Here is an 18,031-nt window from a genome sequence, read left to right as displayed (position 1 = left end):
AAAAGTCCCTCATACTGACAGTTCAAAGAGCAATCACACTTGGTCGCTGCAGAGAGTGGTCCTGTTGCTGAATTTGGGGTCATCCTGTAATCTCTTTCGAACGCTTCTGTGAAAAGAGATGTAACATCATACGAGACCATTCTTTCCAAGGTGAGTGCCTTCCTCTCTTCCATGCTGATGTTGGATGCTGGGTGCTTTGGATTGCTAAGACAGGCCGAAACTTTCGTCCACAGTTGCTCTGCTTCCACATCTGCAATGTTGTTGTTTCAAATTGCTGTTTCTGTGTATCAGGGGCTGGGTCTGTGACACAGTATTTTGAGTTCATTTTGTATTTTTGATTTCTTATAGTTGAGTGCTATTCTGGTTTAGGTTTTCATCTATGTCCCTTTGTGTGAGTCTGCTCTTGTTCTCTGTGTCAGTATGACTTGTATTTCTTGTCTGTGTGTTTCATGTTATCAAGCCCGTGTTGTCATGTCTACAAGTATTTTCTTATCTGGATGATTGACCATGCATCAAAGACAACATGACAATATGTTGTATAAAAATGATTTCTTTTAATAAACTTATGATAAACTGCTGTTATCTTTTGTTATGGGTTTCCTTTGGGCCTCACCCGTGCACGTTTGAAAAGACAGATCTAAGGTCTCTGTGTTTTATTGCTCCAAGTACTTGTTTAACGAATTGTTTCCTCTAACATCTTTCTAATTATAACTTCATCATATGAAACCAAAAACAATTTTTTTTTTACATATTGCAAATGACAAACACTGTCGTATGAGAAATACTTTTTATACAAAGTCACATCACAGAGCTAAAACATTGCATACCCTGTCCATTATTTCTCAACAAAGCAAGTCACATTTCACAAGTTCAGTTTTTTAAAGCAAGCAAAGTGTTTTTTAACTGTATCTATTGAATTTGATAAGTTTTACAGTACATGATGGCATGACAATTAGTTTCACTGTACAATGTTTGCAGTAATTTAAATTGAAAGGTGAGCAGAAGGATTCCTCACAAAATACAGTATTGTGAGCCTGTTTTCAATGTCTTGACCACAAGTGAGGAAACTATATGAGTGATATTAGACACAGCAAGCAATGTAGTAGAATGGACATTTCTACGTACCATGTTCACTCCTAAAACTATCCAGAGGATCTATAGATTTCATATAAATTAAATGTACAACTACATATGTGATCTTTTTTACTCTGGTAGGGTTGCGCCTGCATCAGTCCCAGGACTCGGACCATCTGCAGCATTTTCATTTATCATCTGTTTGTATTTGCTCTTGAAAAATCCAGCCTAGGAGTGCAAAAAAAACCCAAGGTATATGAGTAAATATAATAACCATTAAACTATTTTCAACAGGATATGTTCTCTAAAACCTTTATAACTGATTAGTTGAAAAAGTGTAAGAGGAGTCTTTCACCTTATACAGGCCAGCTGTGAGTAAGGCCAGAAAAGCCAACCCTCCCAGACATCCTCCAACGATCTCTTTGGTGAAATCTGGCTCAGGGTAAACTTCTACCTCTGCCTCAATCTGAGGGATGAATTGACAGGATGTTGATACCAATGAAACTCTTTTTTTTTTTTCTCATTTTACTCTTAATAAGTAAAATGAGAGAAAATAATGTGTACACACCTTGCGAACAGGAGGACTGTTGTCAGACCCTGTTGAAAAGTAGATGTACTGGGTTTTGTCGTAATCAAGACTGGCTGTGCTGGTCAAGAGGAATTTAGCAGATTGAAGTCCAATCTAAGAAAAAATGTAAAGCTTAACAGTTGTAAAAAAAAAAAAAAAATCTTTCATTTAACCCCAAAATCCCTCCAGTTACCTGCTGTATCCATCGTGAACTAATGTTGGCAGAGATTTTGTACGTCGTACTCTGCAGTCTGTCCAGGAACGTGTTGCACTTGAACACTCTGCATGTGGCTACAGAGCAGTCCTGTGATTTTAAGAAGAGAAGATGCAACACAAGCTGTGAGCCAGTGTAATGTGATTTTTGTTTGTTTGTTTAAATCTACAATTAGGTTAAATTTGAACAGGTAAAGCGCAGATGCATACTTACCACCACTTTATCCTTTTGTATCTTTGTAACAAAATCTCTGACACTTGGTTCTTCGTCATCTCCTTTCTGACAGTCTGGAATCTGACATATGTTTGATTTAAGTTTTATTGGCCTTAATTTTACCATATGCATCCATCCACAATAAAGTTATTTGTAGTTTCAGCAGCTAAAACATATATTACATAACTATTACCTGTAGACTGCTCAAATCCACCCAAATGTCTTTTTCACCAAGCCTCACTGGAACCCTGATCACCACAGTGAAATTAAGCGCTCTGATATCATTTGTGACCTAAATGAATGAAGAAAAGGACAAAATGAATTAGAGTTAGGTCTAAATCATACAATAAACTTTTAAAGAGGATAGAAGTTATAGTCTAAGGAGCTTGGAAAGAAAAGCATCTGGACTTCTTTGAGTTGCTTGAAGACGTTTCACCTCTCATCCGAGAAGCTTCTTCAGTTCTAAGGTCAAAAGGTGGAGAGTCCCAGATTTAAACCCAGTGGGAGTTTCCCCCCAAAGAGGGACAAATGACCCCTGATGATCCTCTACCTAATCACATGAGCCAAGGTGTGAAAGTTGGTACTGGGTACTCTCCCTTTAAAAGAGCCAAAAGCCTTGCTTTTCACTTCCTCCATGTAAAGGTTGGCTACAATAAGTGACACGGGGGTTTACGACACCAACTGTCTGCCATCTATAATCCAGTTTTGAGATCCCTTCCCAGACGCCTTAACGCCCACTCACATCCTGGGCCATCTGACCTCAGGAAATCACATGATAGGGTGGGGCCAGGTTTCACAATGAGCTCACCCGAAACCCTGGCTGATTGTGACCCACACCCACTTTCACACCTTGGCTCATGTGATTAGGTAGAGGATCATCAGGGGGTCCTTTGTCCCTCTTTGGGGGGAAACTCCCACTGGGTTTAAATCTGGGACTCCCCACCATTTGACCTTAGAACTGAAGAAGCTTCTCGGATGAGAGGTGAAACGTCTTCAAGCAACTCAAAGAAGTCCAGACGCTTCTCTTTCCAAGCTCCTTAGACTACGATGACCTGGATGACTGAGAACCTTCACAGACAGAAGTTATATTTTACCTTAACAGACTGTTGGACTGGTTTCTTCAAATCGTTCTTCCCAAATGTGAAATTGTTATAGCTGAGTGAGCTAAACAGACATATTTTGAGGTTTAAATATACATTATGTAATAGAACATTTGTTACTGTGTGATTTCTTTTGTTACAAACATAACAACACACCTTTCAAATGTCATAAAAATGCTGTATTTTACATCAATCGATTTCTTTTTGTAGAGTTCACTTGTAGGTGCATGCTCCTGATTTCCACTGAAAGAGAAAAGAAAAAAAATCTGTTCTGTATCTGTGGTGCTGTTGCATAAATTAAGAGTATCTGTACCAAAGCAACAGTACCTGGTGGCATTTGCAGTGACAAAGATCTTCCTCTCAAGTTGACTATGGGTTTCAATCCCATAGGAGACAATTAAGGAAGCCTTAATTGAATGAGAGAAATGAGTGACTTCCCTTTGTCTTTAAATTGTGCAAAAGTCAGAAAAAAGAAAGAGATAAAAGATGTTCTGTACAAATACAATTAAAAAAAGAGAAACAAACCCCAGTTTTGCTCTTGAAAATTGGCTTGTCAATAGTGCAGTCTGTCCTTCCTTGTGACAAACCATCTTCACTGTCCACGGAGTTGCACTCAATCCTTCCCTTTATTAGGAATAAAATGACTGCTGAATGGATTGGGAGAGCAGCAGATCAGTGATGAACTAAAACAGACTTGATCCTGATGCCTTACCTGCTGACCTGTGAACTTCCTGTAGGAGAGTCCAGCTGGGTACGTGAGAATAACACGGCTGTTGTAGGAGTTTTCTCCTCTGTTCTCCACTGTGACTGTGACATTCAAAAGCTCTTCAATACCCACTTTAACCTCTGAGGATCTGACAGAGTACAAAGCCTGATGAGAACAAGGCAAAACAAGACAAGACTAGAACCATACTAATGTCACAGTATTCCAAATGTAATGCACTTTGAGCTTTGATAAACCATGTTATTTTCCAGCTCAAACAGTAAGGTAAATTGCTTTGCTAAGATACTGATGCTAAAAGTGAAAAAAAAACAAAAAACATTTGTCCCTTCTTAGTGAGTTAACATTCTAATACTTGCTGGTTCCCCATATGGAAAAGAAATAGAAAAAAACCTGTGAAAGACTTTCATCAGATGTGGCCTACTTCATATAGTGAATCATAAAAGGCTTATATGATTTACTCATGAAAGTGGACACTTTCATATATTTTTTTTAGTAAGTATCCAAAACATACAAGTTTCGTTTATATAATTATTCCAGGGATCTTATATCTGTTTTCACTCTTGTATGCTTTTCATACAAGTTTCACACAAGACAGATACAAATTGTATAAGATTTATATACATTCTCAGTGACCGTCTTATTGCTGTCCGTCCTCCCGATTCCACCCCATATGGAAAAGATATACATAAATCTTATAAATTTGTATCTGTCTTGTGTGAAACTTGTATGAAAAGCATACAGGAGTGAAAACAGATATAAGATCCCTTGAAAAATTATATAAACGAAACTTGTATGTTTTGGATACTTACTGAAAATATATATGAAAGTAATGAGAAAGTGGCCACTTTCATTAGTAAATCATACAAGCCTTATATGATTCACTATATGAAGTAGGCCACATCTTATGCAAGTCTTTGATAAGTTTTTTCTATTTCTTTTCCATATGGGTAGCACAAAAACAACAGTGTCATCAGTTTCAAAAATATTAATAATGGTTGTATAAGGACAAGTTAAGTGACATTAAGTACAACTTGCAAATAACAACACATTTGAAGAAAACAAGACGCACAAGCAAAGCTTAAGTTTTGTACAGTGGGATGCAAAAGCTTGGGCAACCTTGTTAATAGTCATTATTTTCCTGTATAAATCGTTGGTTGTTACAATATAAAATGTCAGTTAAATATATCATACAGGAGACAGTGAAATGAAGTTTATTGGATTTACAGAAAGTGTGCAATATTGTTTAAACAAAATCAGGCAGGTGCATAAATTTGGGCACTGTTTTCATTTTATTGATTCCAAAACCTTTAGAACTAATTATTGGAACTCAAATTGGCTTGGTAAGCTCAGTGACCCCTGACCTACATACACAGGTGAATCTAATAATAAGAAAGAGTATTTAAGGGGGTCAATTGTAAGTTTCCCTCCTCTTTTAATTTTCTCTGAAGAGTAGCAACATGGGGGTCTCAAAACAACTCTCAAATGACCTGAAGACAAAGATTGTTCACCATCATGGTTTAGGAGAAGGATACAGAAAGCTGTCTCAGAGATTTAAGCTGTCTGTTTCCACAGTTTGGAACATATTGAGAAAATTGAAGACCACAGGCTCAGTTCAAGTTAAGGCTCGAAGTGACAGACCAAGAAAAATCTCGGATAGACAGAAGCGACGAATGGTGAGAACAGTCAGAGTCAACCCACAGACCAGCACCAAAGACCTACAACATCATCTTGCAGCAGATGTAGTCACTGTGCATCGTTCAAGCATTCAGCACACTTTACACAAGGAGATGCTGTATGCAAGAGTGATGCAGAGGAAGCCTTTTCTCTGCTCACAGTGCAAACAGAGCTGCTTGAGGTTTGCTAAAGCACATTTGGACAAGCCAGCTTCATTCTGGAATAAGGTGCTGTGGACTGATGAAACGAAAATTGAGTTATTTGGGCATAACAAGGGGCGTTATGCATGGAGGAAAAAGAACACAGCATTCCAAGAAAAACACCTGCTACCTACAGTAAAATATGGTGCTGGTTCCATCATGCTGTGGGCCTGTGTGGCCAGTGCAGGGACTGGGAATCTTGTCAAAGTTGAGGGACACATGGATTCCACTCAGTATCAGCAGATTCTGGAGACCAATGTCCAGGAATCAGTGACAAAGCTGAAGCTGCGCCGGGGCTGGATCTTTCAACAAGACAACGACCTGAAACACTGCTCAAAATCCACTAAGGCATTCATGCAGAGGAACAAGTACAACGTTCTGGAACGGCCATCTCAGTCCCCAGGCCTGAATATTATTGAAAATCTGTGGTGTGAGTTAAAGAGAGCTGTCCATGCCCGGAAGCCATCAAACCTGAATGAACTAGAGATGTTTTGTAAAGAGGAATGGTCCAAAATACCTTCAACCACAATCCAGACTCTCATTGGAACCTACACGAAGCATTTAGAGGCTGTAATTTCTGCAAAAGGCGGATCTACTAAATATTGATTTAATTTCTTTTTTTGTGGTGCCCAAATTTATGCACCTGCCTGATTTTGTTTAAATAATTATTGCACACTTTCTGTAAATCCAATAAATTTCATTTCACTTCTCAAATATCACTGTGTGATATATTTAACTGACATTTTTATTGTAACAACCAACGATTTATACAGGAAAATAATGACTATTAACAGGGTTGCCCAAACTTTTGCATCCCACTGTAACTGTGACTCACCTGGTGAAGTTGAAATCCACTTTCAGGTTATCAACGCATTTGTTATCAGTGCCGCAGTTGATCTCAAACCCTAACTGTGGAAGAGAGCATGATGGAAAAGTACACATTATAAATTATTTAAAGACTAAATAAGTGGTTTTATGGTGATCCAATGTGCAACCACATGTAGGTCTACGGGCAATAAAATCAACAAAATAAAAATAGAAGTTAATATATACACACAAAAAACACAGTTAATAACTGCAACCCTGCACAAATTAAAAGGACTTTGAGACTGCTTGAATGTAAACACAGTGCCACAGTAACAGAAACCCCTCCCTTTAGCAAACTTCTAATCTAATTGTGGGAACAGTTCAAAAAGCTGCACTTGATCTGATGTGAGGTTTTTTGAGAGACTGAGGAAGCAGTTGTTCTGGAGTTTTATGAACCAAAAGAAGGATTTTTATTTTAATTTTTATTTATAAAGATTGAGAGCATGATGGTAAAGTGTAAAATGCATCATGGACAGAAACAACTGCATTATGCTGCTAACACAACTTCAGCTCTTTGCAATCACCTGCACAGACAACATGCTGATACAAGTACTCAGAGTTATGTTAGCTGAGTGAATGTCGACCTCAGGCCAGCAGCAAGACCCTGAAGTTCAACATGTAACAAAATGATAAGCTGTCAGGCTGCAGCCTCTGCTTCTACCTGTTCATGTTTCTAAAGTAGAATCACCGTGGCGATAGCTTGAAAGTCTCTTTTTGCAGGTTTTCATATTTGCTTTTTGCTGTCAGCTTTGTATTCATACATAAATACTAAGAGGAAGGTCATATGTGTGACTTAAAAACACATTTTTTTTTCTATTTGATATTTATTTCTGAACAGGCAGAAGGCCTTCATGGGCTCAGCTTAAAACATGTCGTCACTGCATTAATGATGACTCATTTACTTCAAGTACTTGTGCAGAAGTCGCTCAAAGAAGTATCAGTCAGTTGCATGCCTACAATAAAATTGATTCAGTAAAGTTAAGGGCAAACCTAAAAGTTTCTCATAACTTCATAAAGACTAGCCTCAGTTGGTCAGCTAATAGGGTTTTTAAAGGTTTACTTACAGGATGAGTGGTTGTTGTTTGGGCCTGCGGGGCAAGACTTGGTCTGAGGTTGGTGTTTGAGGCCGAACCATCAAACGTGAATTTGAGCTCATTGGAAAGTTGGTTGAGAGCGTCTTCGGGGCAAGCCTGCAAGAAGAGGTTTAGGTTCAATGTTGGAGGAGTCTTAAAAGTAAAGTTAATTAAACAAAATCTTAAGTTTAATGACTTTTAAGGATTTTAAGATTGCTATTAGATCTTACCTCAATGACGAATTTTACAGTTGAACATTTTTTTATTCCTAAGTCAACAGTAACTGATCCAGACTGCTCTCGTTGTTTCCCACTGATGTAAGCTCGGTTGTTTGGAGGCTTGCGAGTGGCATCCAGTGTTAAAGTGTAATCAATCCTTGCTCGAGCTAAAATAGAGAAATATAATTTGATTTTAATGTTGCAAGTTTAAATACATTAAAAATAAAATGATGTGCAGTGATTGAGAAAAAGAGAGAAGGATGATTAACCTGTGCCGACTGTAGACACTCTGCTCATAGTAAAGCAAATTTCAGCTGTATTCTCTAATGGTTTTGAGCAGTCTACATTCAGTGTAGGGATTTTGTTTGGGCTAAACGATACCTCAGCTTTCACCATTACTATGGGTTTTGATCTGGAAAGTAAAAAGAACACGTGTGAAGGACATGGCAGATGGCTGCCCCTGCCTGAGCCATGTTCAGACAGAGGTTTCTTCCTGTTAAAGGGGAGAATTTCCTTTGGGAAAGAGAACTTTTGATTTTATCTAATTGTCTGGGTTAAGCTGTGTGGAAGAGAAAATATGGACCTGAGAAATGATATCTAAACTGAAAAGGCAGCTTTAATGCTGAATACTTTCAAAACAAAAACAAAAGCAAAAAAAAAGCAAGGGATTCAAAACCAGAAATCACAGGATTTATTTAGAGGGAATATGCAACAAGGAACAGAGGGAGACTCAGACAGTATAAAACATCAGATAATGATGGAGATAGGAAACAATGAAACAAAACACAACTGAAAATAATAAATTAATAATTCAGAGAGGTAAGTATGAGTATAAAGGGAAACACTGGGGCGCACTAGAAAGTCAGAAACTAAAAACTTAATAAAATATATTTGTAAATGTGCCATTCTTATAATAATGAACTTTAGAATGTACCTAAATATTTGACCATTACCTGGACTTACCTCAGTAAGGCAACTCTACCCTTTGAACCCACTGCTAAGTCAGGCAGTTCATCACCGCTCTGGTCAAAAGATGACTGACTGATTGACACGCCAAAGAACTTCAGTCCTGACTGGACCTCAGAGCCAGTAATTCTCTGAAATATTTTAATTAATCAGATTTCATAAAATATTGACTTTACTTGATAGATGAGTTTAGACATCTTTGTGAGTACTTTGATGTTGTGTACCTGTGAGTAAGTAGGACTGATTCGTCCTCCTTCACTGTGGAAAATGTAGATGCTGCCTTCACCATTATTCTCCAAAGGTGCTCCAACTGCCAAATCCCTGAATCCATCTGAGTTTAGATCAGGCAGCACAGCAAGAGAAGAGCCGAACCTTCCTTTGACAGCTGCATGTCCTCTTAGTATTAATGGATCATCAAAATTACACTCCACAATCTAAAAGGAAGAGAGTTAATATTTTATAAACATTAAGAAAGTTGACAAATAAACCCAATAATTTAACTGCAGTAGATAAAACTGATTTACCAAACGAGTTAATGTGCAAACATAAACTCTTCCCTCTCTATCAGGCTCCATGTACATTGGGGCTGATATGAAGATTAGATCAGTGATATCATCATTATTTATGTCCATGGTACACACCTCTGCCCCAAAATATTCACCAGTCTGATACTGTGTAAGGAAGATATTATTATTTTTGTATCTGAGATAATAATTTCTATGGAAATTATAATTTAATTTATATCTGTCTTAATACAAATGAATACCTGTGATGAAAAGGGCTCAATCTTTTGGTTTTTCAAGTTTTCTCTGTTAACAGCAAACACAACTCCTCTGTGTTTATATCTTGGAGCACCAACAACTGTCAGAGAGCCATGCCAGGATTTAGCAATCGCCATGGAGTAACCTAGAATTTTGGTTTTCAAAAGGAGAAGACAGATTAAGATTCCTGATTAGTCCTTTTAAATTATGTCTGTTTTGCAAACTATTCTTACCAAGATAACTGTCAGGCTCCAAAGACACATCCTCATATGTTTTCAGCTTCTGGCCTCCTGTTGTGTATTGCACGTAGCCTCCCTTCCACTGGTTTGCACCAACAATAGACATCTGAATTCCCTACAGTGCAGACAGGAAATACATTTTATATACAATTTATTTTACATTTAAAATCTAGACTGTGTTTAACCTGTATTTGCCATTAGAACTTAAAAACTGCCACAAAGGCACATGTGAATCTTTCTTTCTATGACTAGACTGTCTGGTGAATTTCAGGTAGTTTTAATTACCTCGGGCACATAAACTGCACTGAATCCCTCTTGAGACATTTCCATTTCCAGTGACTCTCCACTGCTTTGAGATCCTGTAACAGAAAAATAAATGAGAAGGTAAAAGAGAGACACGATGAGTCAAATTCAATTTGAAGGTTCATTTTTTTTATTATGCTTCAAGTAATTATTAAAAAAAATTACAGTTTATTTTAAAACTACTGAGCATTTATTGCTCATTTCACAAAATGTAAAGTTACATTTGCTTTTACAGGTGACTTTACTGAATACAGTACAATAAAGTTAATACAATGTACTAATTTTAGTTGCTTCTTATTGTAGCATTTTACACAACAAATGAAAGTTAACTGCTTCAATTCCAGAAGGACACAGATCCTCATAATGAATGTGAAAAAAATCCCTTGTGAATAAGTGAGCGGCTGAAAGTAGCATTTATTACAGTGCAATCATTTTAATTTTTGAAACATTTACAGGAATTTTAACAAAGTTGTAACAATAAATTTATGTTTGTACCTTCGATTGAGAAAATTTTGTCCTGCAGATTCTGTCTTATTACTTCAAGTGCGTCGAAGTTCTCCACTTGAAAGACGTGTTTGTTTGAGGGAGACGATGCAATGGTGTCCAGTTCTCTTTTGGCATCAGGGTTAGCAAATGCGTTCCCCACCTTGTTGACAAACATGTTTGAGTCCTCATACTACAAAAATTATTTGCTCACTTTATTAAAATACATTCGTTAAACTTCACTTGATTTACAAACAGGTTTTAAACTCTCTAACACTGAATAGAACCTAAATCCATGATAACATTTATGTCATGCTATGAAATAGTTTTTACACATATTTTTTCCTCTACTAGCTGTATTTGTATTACACACATATCTCATGTTTCCATTAGTAATTCAGCTTTTTCATTTAAGAGACTTCATTTAAATTTTACATGGTCAGTGGGTTTGGCTTTGATTTAAATAAATGCACTACATGTACATTATATGGTGCATATACAAATGTGTGGCCAGCATGTAACCAAAACTCCTAATCTTTGAATTCGGGTGTCTTCGGTCATATCACTACAGGCAAAAAAAAATTCAATCCCTTAGCCATGCAGTCTGAATTTACAAATATTTGTGAATGAGTGAGTCATTCTAAAGAGCTCACTGAATTTAAGTGTAGTACTGTAATATGATCGCACTGCTGCAACAAGTCACCAAATTTTATTTGGTCTGCCTGTATATTTCATGATTGACTTTAAGTGGTATTATTCCAAAGTGGAAACATTTAGACAAAAACTGTGCGACAGGAATTTCATAACATTGGTTTCTATGGCCAAGCAACTTCAGGAGCTGTAGTGAGTGAGTGGTTCAGGACTTTTCTCCCTATAGGGCAGCATAATGTGACTGTAGTGTGACAACTGATTAAAACTCATTATTACTGTAAAAGTCAACATACTGCAGGTTTAAATAATGGAAGTACTTACCCCAATAGCAAATCGAACAATGTTTTTACTCTCTGCTAGCTGTGCTGCATCTCCCAGATCAATCCGATCATGAGATTCTCCATCAGTAATTACTATCAAGACCTTCTTGACATTTTGTCTGGAACCTCTTTGTGGTGTGAAAACATTGTTCCTGTCAAATAAAAAAACAAATCTCAATTCAAAATATTGTTTTACAGTTGATCTTGTAAATTATACACAATCAGGTAAACCGCATTATTATTATTATTTCTGCATGTCATTCTCTTTGGCAATTTTTTTTAACATTTTTGTACAAATCAACGTTATACAAGTTTGTTTGTTTGTTTGTTTGTTTTATCAAATTAAACTCAGCAAATATTTGAATTTAGCCTTAGTTGGGGCCATATCATCTTCTCTGTAGAAGATGACACTCTGAAGCACAAGTTTGTGTACAGTGTGTCTTTTAAAAGGCTTCCCTCAGTCATACAGTCCACACAGTACTTAATGTGATCAGATTTATGGAAAAAAAAAGTATGTATCTGCACTTCTTCACTATTATAACTGCATTACTTACACAACATGTTTGATGGCCCTGGCTGTGTAAGTAGCTCTCCTCTGTTGACTGATGTCATTGATGTCAGTCTCCACTGATCCAGATGAGGAAAATTTCTTAAAGTAAAAGTGAACCTGTGGTGAATTAGAGAACTGGGAAACAGAAAACTGAAAAAGAGAGAAAAAATACTTAATAGAAATAAAAATGTAGCTATTTTATGTCTTTGCTATGATTTTGCTGACAGAGAGACAGCAGCTGCTCACCTGTGTGTCACTTGAGAGAAATGATGCGATTAGATCTTTCACAAATTTCTTCATTGTTTGAAAATCAGTATTATCTACACTGCCTGAACCATCCAACAGAAAGGCAATGTCTGCTTGTGTTCTACACTCTGTCAAAGAGATGGATTCAGAATTATATTTTTTTAAACTCATATCTTGCATGGCATTCACTGACCCTTTACCAAGGGTCAGTGAATACCACACATTTAAACATAGTCCCTTTAAAGTGTCCCCTTAGAACATTTTAGAGGGCATCACTAAATGTAATCAGGTACCAGGAGTAATGATATACATGGTGTGTGCGTGTGTGTGTGTGTGTGTGTGTGTGTGTGTGTGTGTGTGTGTGTGTGTGTGTGTGTGTGTTTAAGAGAGAGAGAAACAGAGACAGAGAGGCAAAGACCATTTACTGTTACCTGGAGGAGAAGAAGGTATGGGTGGTCTGATCCTTTTGAAACTTTCCATCTGAAAGCACACACCGTTGTACATGGTGATACTTCTGCAGTCCTTCGGAATGGTTGGACCACACACCTGAGAGGAGACAAAGCCAAGATGCCATAATTCAGCAGGTTGAGTATTTTTTTGTAACTTAAACAATTATTAATTAGAAATTCTGACACAACTCTTTAAAATCTGCTGACTTTTAGTCTATTTAAAGAAGAGAGAGAGAGAGACAAAGAGATATACAGATATAGAGATAGATATAGAGAGATACAATCACTGGTAATGTCTGCAGTTAAGTAACTCACCACAGTGTTTTGTGCTGTCGGATCACTTTTCATTGACAAACCAAGCGACATGTTGACTGCAAACTCTGGTGCTGTATTGAAAGCATTACAAATGTGTTAAAACACTCCTAAAATACACTTTGTGTAAGGAAGAAAACAATATTCAAATTGAGAACTACAAAGTAACTACAAACTATTTTCAAAATGAAGGAATGCAAAACAAAACTCAGTTTTACTTTTCTTCGTCACTATTGTCAAAATTTAAGAAATGTTTTCTTGTTTTTATCATCAGTTGGAAAGTTTATTTCATTTTTAAGGCTGAACGTTACATACTAAGATATCTAATATGGAAATCTACTGTAACTGTGATTTGATTTAAACAAATGTATGCGACAGGATCTATGGATATCTATTTTTATGGCAAAATACTATCTGAGTTTTAGCACATTTAGAAATGAATGGTTACCTACCCTGAAACTGTATATTTTGGCAGTTTTGGGAAGAGGTTTTGCAGCTGTATATTTCCCCTCTTCCATTTTGTGAATGCTGTTCCAGTGGAGCACTGACGAGCAAACTGACAAAATAAATACAGTCAATCATGTAAGTCTAGAAAGCAAACTCTAATTAAATAAACTCCATATGTCCATATAGCATAACAGAGATGGTAAATAAATAAAAAAGAAATAGCAGTAATGTTAAACATGCAGCTGTAAACCCGCTTTCAACATAACTATGCATGTCCTGACTTACTCTGATTGTCTTTGCACCACCTGGTAGCCAAAACCAGCAGCAGAGTTACTCAGGGTCTTCCAAGCCACAGGATCAATATTGAAACAAATTGCAGCATTTAACACTGAGAATCAAAGAATTAAGAAGGACATCAGTAATTTTATTTAAAGCCACTGTAAAGGATGATAATGTGGTTACAGGCCTCTAATTATCATCACACATAGGAAACTGTAAATAGTATATGAGTATACATGTATAATATATCAGTTGCTATTAAATTCCTTTCTTTTGAATTCTTTTGGCGACAGGGAAAGACTGGACTCAGAGTGGTCAAGCTCAAAAAATGATCTTTATTTTTACATTTCCGGCAAGCACTCAGTTGGCCCTTTTTAGACTGGAAGCAAACTATATTAAAAACAAGTAACAATAAACACTAAATAAGAACTAACAATATATTAATTTCGTGACATTGCATTCATTTTTATCTTTTTTTATAACCATAAGTTTATGTTGTTACCACTAGAGCGCACCAAAGCCAGACATTTTAAAGTTCTGAACACTGTGACTCAGAACAAATTTCCCCATAAAAATTTTAATTTAAATTTCGCTGTAGTTAAATATTTTCTGACATAATCATTCTATAGTGAAAATCTACAACCACACATAACAAAATCTTTGTTTAAAAAAACGGAACACCTAAACTGTCCTGTTGTTTATATTTGTTAAAAAACAAAGCCTTCCTTTTTTGGGCATGATAAGAACAGTCAGTATGACATCATGTAGCACTGTTGCTTGTTCAACAATGACAGCTTCATGATGTCTTAGTTTCCAGAAATATAAGGTTATCTAATATTCTTCCTCATCAGCATGACACCCTCAACTTGTTTTTTGTGGCTTTCAAAGGAATAAAGAAAAAAAACTTGTGATAGACACTACCAGTCAAAAGTCTGGACACACCTTGTCATTCAGTGGTTTGTCTTTATTTTTTGGTCCTTTCTACACTGTATATACATACTGAAGACATCAAATACAGTAAGTAAGGCATATGGAATTATGTAGCAAAGAAAAAAATATATAACTCTAAATATGTCTTATATTTTAGATTCCTGAAAGCAGCCACTCTTTGCTTTGTTGACAGCGCTGCAAACACTTGGCCTTCCCTTAATGAGCTTCATGATGCAGTCACCTGAAATGGTTTTCACTTCACAGCTGTGCCTTTTCAGGGTTCACTCGTTGAATTTCTTGCATGCTTAATGGGGTTGGGACCATCAGTTGTGTTGTGCAGAAGTCAGGTTAGCACAGAGCTGACAGCTCTATCTGACAACTGTTAAAATTCATATTATTGCAAGAACCAATGAGCTAAGTAAAGAGAAGCGGCAGTCCATCATTACTTTAAGAACTGAAGGTCAGACAATCTGAAAAATTGCTAAAACTTTTAAGGTGTCCCCAAGTCACCTCTGCTGCTGAGGATATGTCACACAGTGGAAATTTATATTTATCTTGTATATTGTTTTTATTCTGATTTTTAGTGTTTATTTATGAGTGTCATTTTATTTGCATGGTTTTATTTTGTTTCTATTGCATGGTTTTTAGTGTTTTATGTGACGTAGTTTTTAAATCCACTGTGGACTGGCTACACATGGGACAAATTAGCTGATAGGAACCACCTGCTGAGGCAGGGGTGTGTCCAGAGGTGGCCTATCAGCTGTGTAAAGACCTTTTAAAAGCAGGCTAGATGAGCACTGAAGGAGAGAGGCCCCAGACTGGAAGGTTAATGCTAGATGGCCAGCGTGACGCGGCGATCCAGTCCTGACCTCATGGAACGGCAACAGTAGGAGACAACGCATGTGATTGGCAGCAGGGCAGAGGTTTACCTCTGCCTCCATTTGTGAGTAGAGTCTCTATTGTTGTTTACTGGGTGCAGCTGGGTTGGGAGAGGGTCGCCATGGCCATGAGCCAGGGCCGCTTCTGGGACCATTGTTCTGGCCCCTATTTGTTATTTTACAGGACACCGACGCAAGGGGAGCTGTGGCGGTGATCACATGATGGATTCGGGTGCAGAACGCAAGCTGGGCTGGGATGTGATGGGCCAGTGGACGGACAAGAAGATGGGAGGCTCTTCCTTGTCTGCTGAAGACGAGGCTGGCGTGGACTCTGCTCTAAAGAAGGAATTCCTGGCCTGCTGATGGACCCATAATGAACATGTGGCATAATTATAGCAGGGGGTTTTTAGTGAATGTAGAAAATGGTAGTTTTAGAATTGTTTTATTTAGTTTTAGTAGACTGACAACGTTTAATTACGTACATTTTAAGGGTGTTTTTATTTGTGCTCCCTGGCCTAGTAATAAACTGTTTCTGATCAGACCTGCTTCATCTCTGTGCCCGTGGTATCTGACTTGCTTGCTCCCCCTTGTATTTTAAAGAATCTTTCTTTTTAGCACGACATTCTGGCACGACCGCTTTAGTGCCCCCATTTGTTACAGATACAGACATCCAAATCACCAGCCTCAGAAATTACAAGTGAACAGCACATCAGATTAGAGCCCAGATAAATGTCACAGAGTTCCAGTAGCAGAAACCTCTCTACATCAACTGTTCAGAGGAGACCGTGTGAATCAGGCTTTTATGGTTGAATATCTGCTAAGAAACCACGACTAAGGAAAAGCAACAAGCAGAAGACAGTTGTTTGAGCCAAGAAACACAAGGAATGAACATAGTGGAAATCTGTGCTTTGGTCAGAGTCCAAATTTGAGATCTTTGGTTTCATCTGCTGTGTCTTTGTGCAACACAGAAAAGGTAAACGGATGGTCTCTACATGCATGGTTCTCACCATGAAGTGTGGAGGAGGAGATTTGATGGTATGGGGATGTTTTGCTGTGATATTGTTGGGGATTTATTCGAAATTGAAGGCACATTGAACTAGCATGGCTACCAAAGCATCCTGCAGCAACATGCCATCCCATTTGGTTTGCATTTAGTTGATCATCTTTTTTTTTTTTTTTTTTTTCCCCCAACAGGTCAATGACCCCAAACACACCTCCAGGCTGTATAATGTCTATTCGACCAAGAAGAGTGATGGAGTGCTCCACCCGATAGCCTGGCCTCCACAGTAACCTAAAAACCAGTCGAGATGGTTTGGGATGAGATGGACCGCAGAGTGAAGGCAAAAGAACCAACAAGTGCTCAGCATATCTGGGAACTCTTTCAAGACTGTTGGAAAACCATTTCAGGTGACGACCTCATGAAGCTCATCAAGAGTGTGCAAAGCAGTAATGAACGCAAAGTGTGGTTGTTTTGAACAATCTAAACTATAAAACATGTTTTGAGTTATTTCAGCCTTTGCTCTTTTTTTTCTTTTATTATTAACATTTCTTCTTAATTTACACAGAGATTAATTTATATTCTGTCATAAAATAAACAATAGCCAAAAGTAACAAAGGTGGATGCAGTGACAGAATATAAAGATATAAGAACATAAATCAAAGTATGATGTGACACTTATGTGAAAAGCTTCCAATTCTGTGTAGCACTGAATAAAACATTCAGATATGTCAAATGAACACATGAAATCATGTCCAGTTCTACTGTTTGCTTTTGATAAATAATGAAGAAGTTACTTTCTTCAGTATGACTATTTAGGAAACGCTTTTTTCACTCCGTAAACATCAACAACAGAAAAACAAAACATTTTAGTTTGGAAGGTATTTTTATAGTCAAACTAAGCTGATTGTAGAGTTCAGCAGGTAGTTTGATTCAGCAGTAATGAAATGTAAGTAAGGACATGACCATTGCCAATGTAATTCTAAATGATATCTTTTCCCTTCTAATATGTCGTACCTGCTTTTTAATACCAGAAGAAATATATAGTGTTTTCACTGAAAAATGTCACTGTGCTTTATTTAGTACAAACACTAAAGTCATATTTTCACTTTTTGCATAAACTTATAATTGGAGAACAAAAGACAAATTCAGAATGCACAAAGTTGTCTTACCTGACGAGAATAGTGTAGCACTAATTATCCAGTTCATTGTGTTACTCCCATGAAAAACATAAATGACACATGAGTTCAGTATTACTTCTGCTGATAGTGTCAGAGAAGGAGATGAAACCAACA

The 18,031-nt window shown here is 37.2% G+C and overlaps 1 protein-coding gene across 1 annotated transcript; it reads right to left on the bottom strand.

The window, feature by feature from the left end:
* Positions 1–534: 534 nt before the first annotated feature.
* LOC309712308 (integrin alpha-M-like) lies at positions 535–18,031 on the bottom strand. The gene is made up of 30 exons (XM_082543019.1): positions 17,909–18,031; positions 13,938–14,040; positions 13,658–13,761; positions 13,209–13,279; positions 12,876–12,990; positions 12,445–12,572; positions 12,203–12,348; positions 11,650–11,800; positions 10,690–10,840; positions 10,177–10,250; positions 9,886–10,006; positions 9,658–9,797; positions 9,416–9,562; positions 9,116–9,325; positions 8,889–9,022; positions 8,195–8,337; positions 7,938–8,092; positions 7,699–7,824; positions 6,603–6,676; positions 3,882–4,023; positions 3,695–3,793; positions 3,497–3,576; positions 3,326–3,412; positions 3,164–3,233; positions 2,263–2,361; positions 2,070–2,150; positions 1,836–1,946; positions 1,643–1,756; positions 1,430–1,540; positions 535–1,302 (listed from the first exon to the last, which is right to left on the bottom strand). Exons 1-30 carry the CDS (start codon positions 17,943–17,945, stop codon positions 1,204–1,206), a joined length of 3,423 nt encoding a protein of 1,140 aa, XP_082399145.1. The 5' UTR covers positions 17,946–18,031; the 3' UTR covers positions 535–1,203.

The sequence above is a fragment of the Aulonocara stuartgranti genome (genome assembly GCF_965226115.1).
Source record: "Aulonocara stuartgranti genome assembly, chromosome: 8".
Lineage (NCBI taxonomy): Eukaryota > Metazoa > Chordata > Actinopteri > Cichliformes > Cichlidae > Aulonocara > Aulonocara stuartgranti.
Note: the sequence above shows the minus strand (reverse complement) of the source record. Positions and strands in the feature narration are given on the sequence as shown.

Bases quoted from the DNA above. Each gene is read 5' to 3' on its own strand.
- LOC309712308 (XM_082543019.1), bottom strand. From the start codon at position 17,945: ATGAACTGGATAATTAGTGCTACACTATTCTCGTCAG. The intron at 3,413-3,496 runs GTACTGTTGCTT...TTTCTCTTTCAG, and splicing joins GTCACTGCAAATGCCACCAG to TGGAAATCAGGAGCATGCAC. The intron at 1,757-1,835 runs GTAACTGGAGGG...ATTTTTTCTTAG, and splicing joins GTTCACGATGGATACAGCAG to ATTGGACTTCAATCTGCTAA.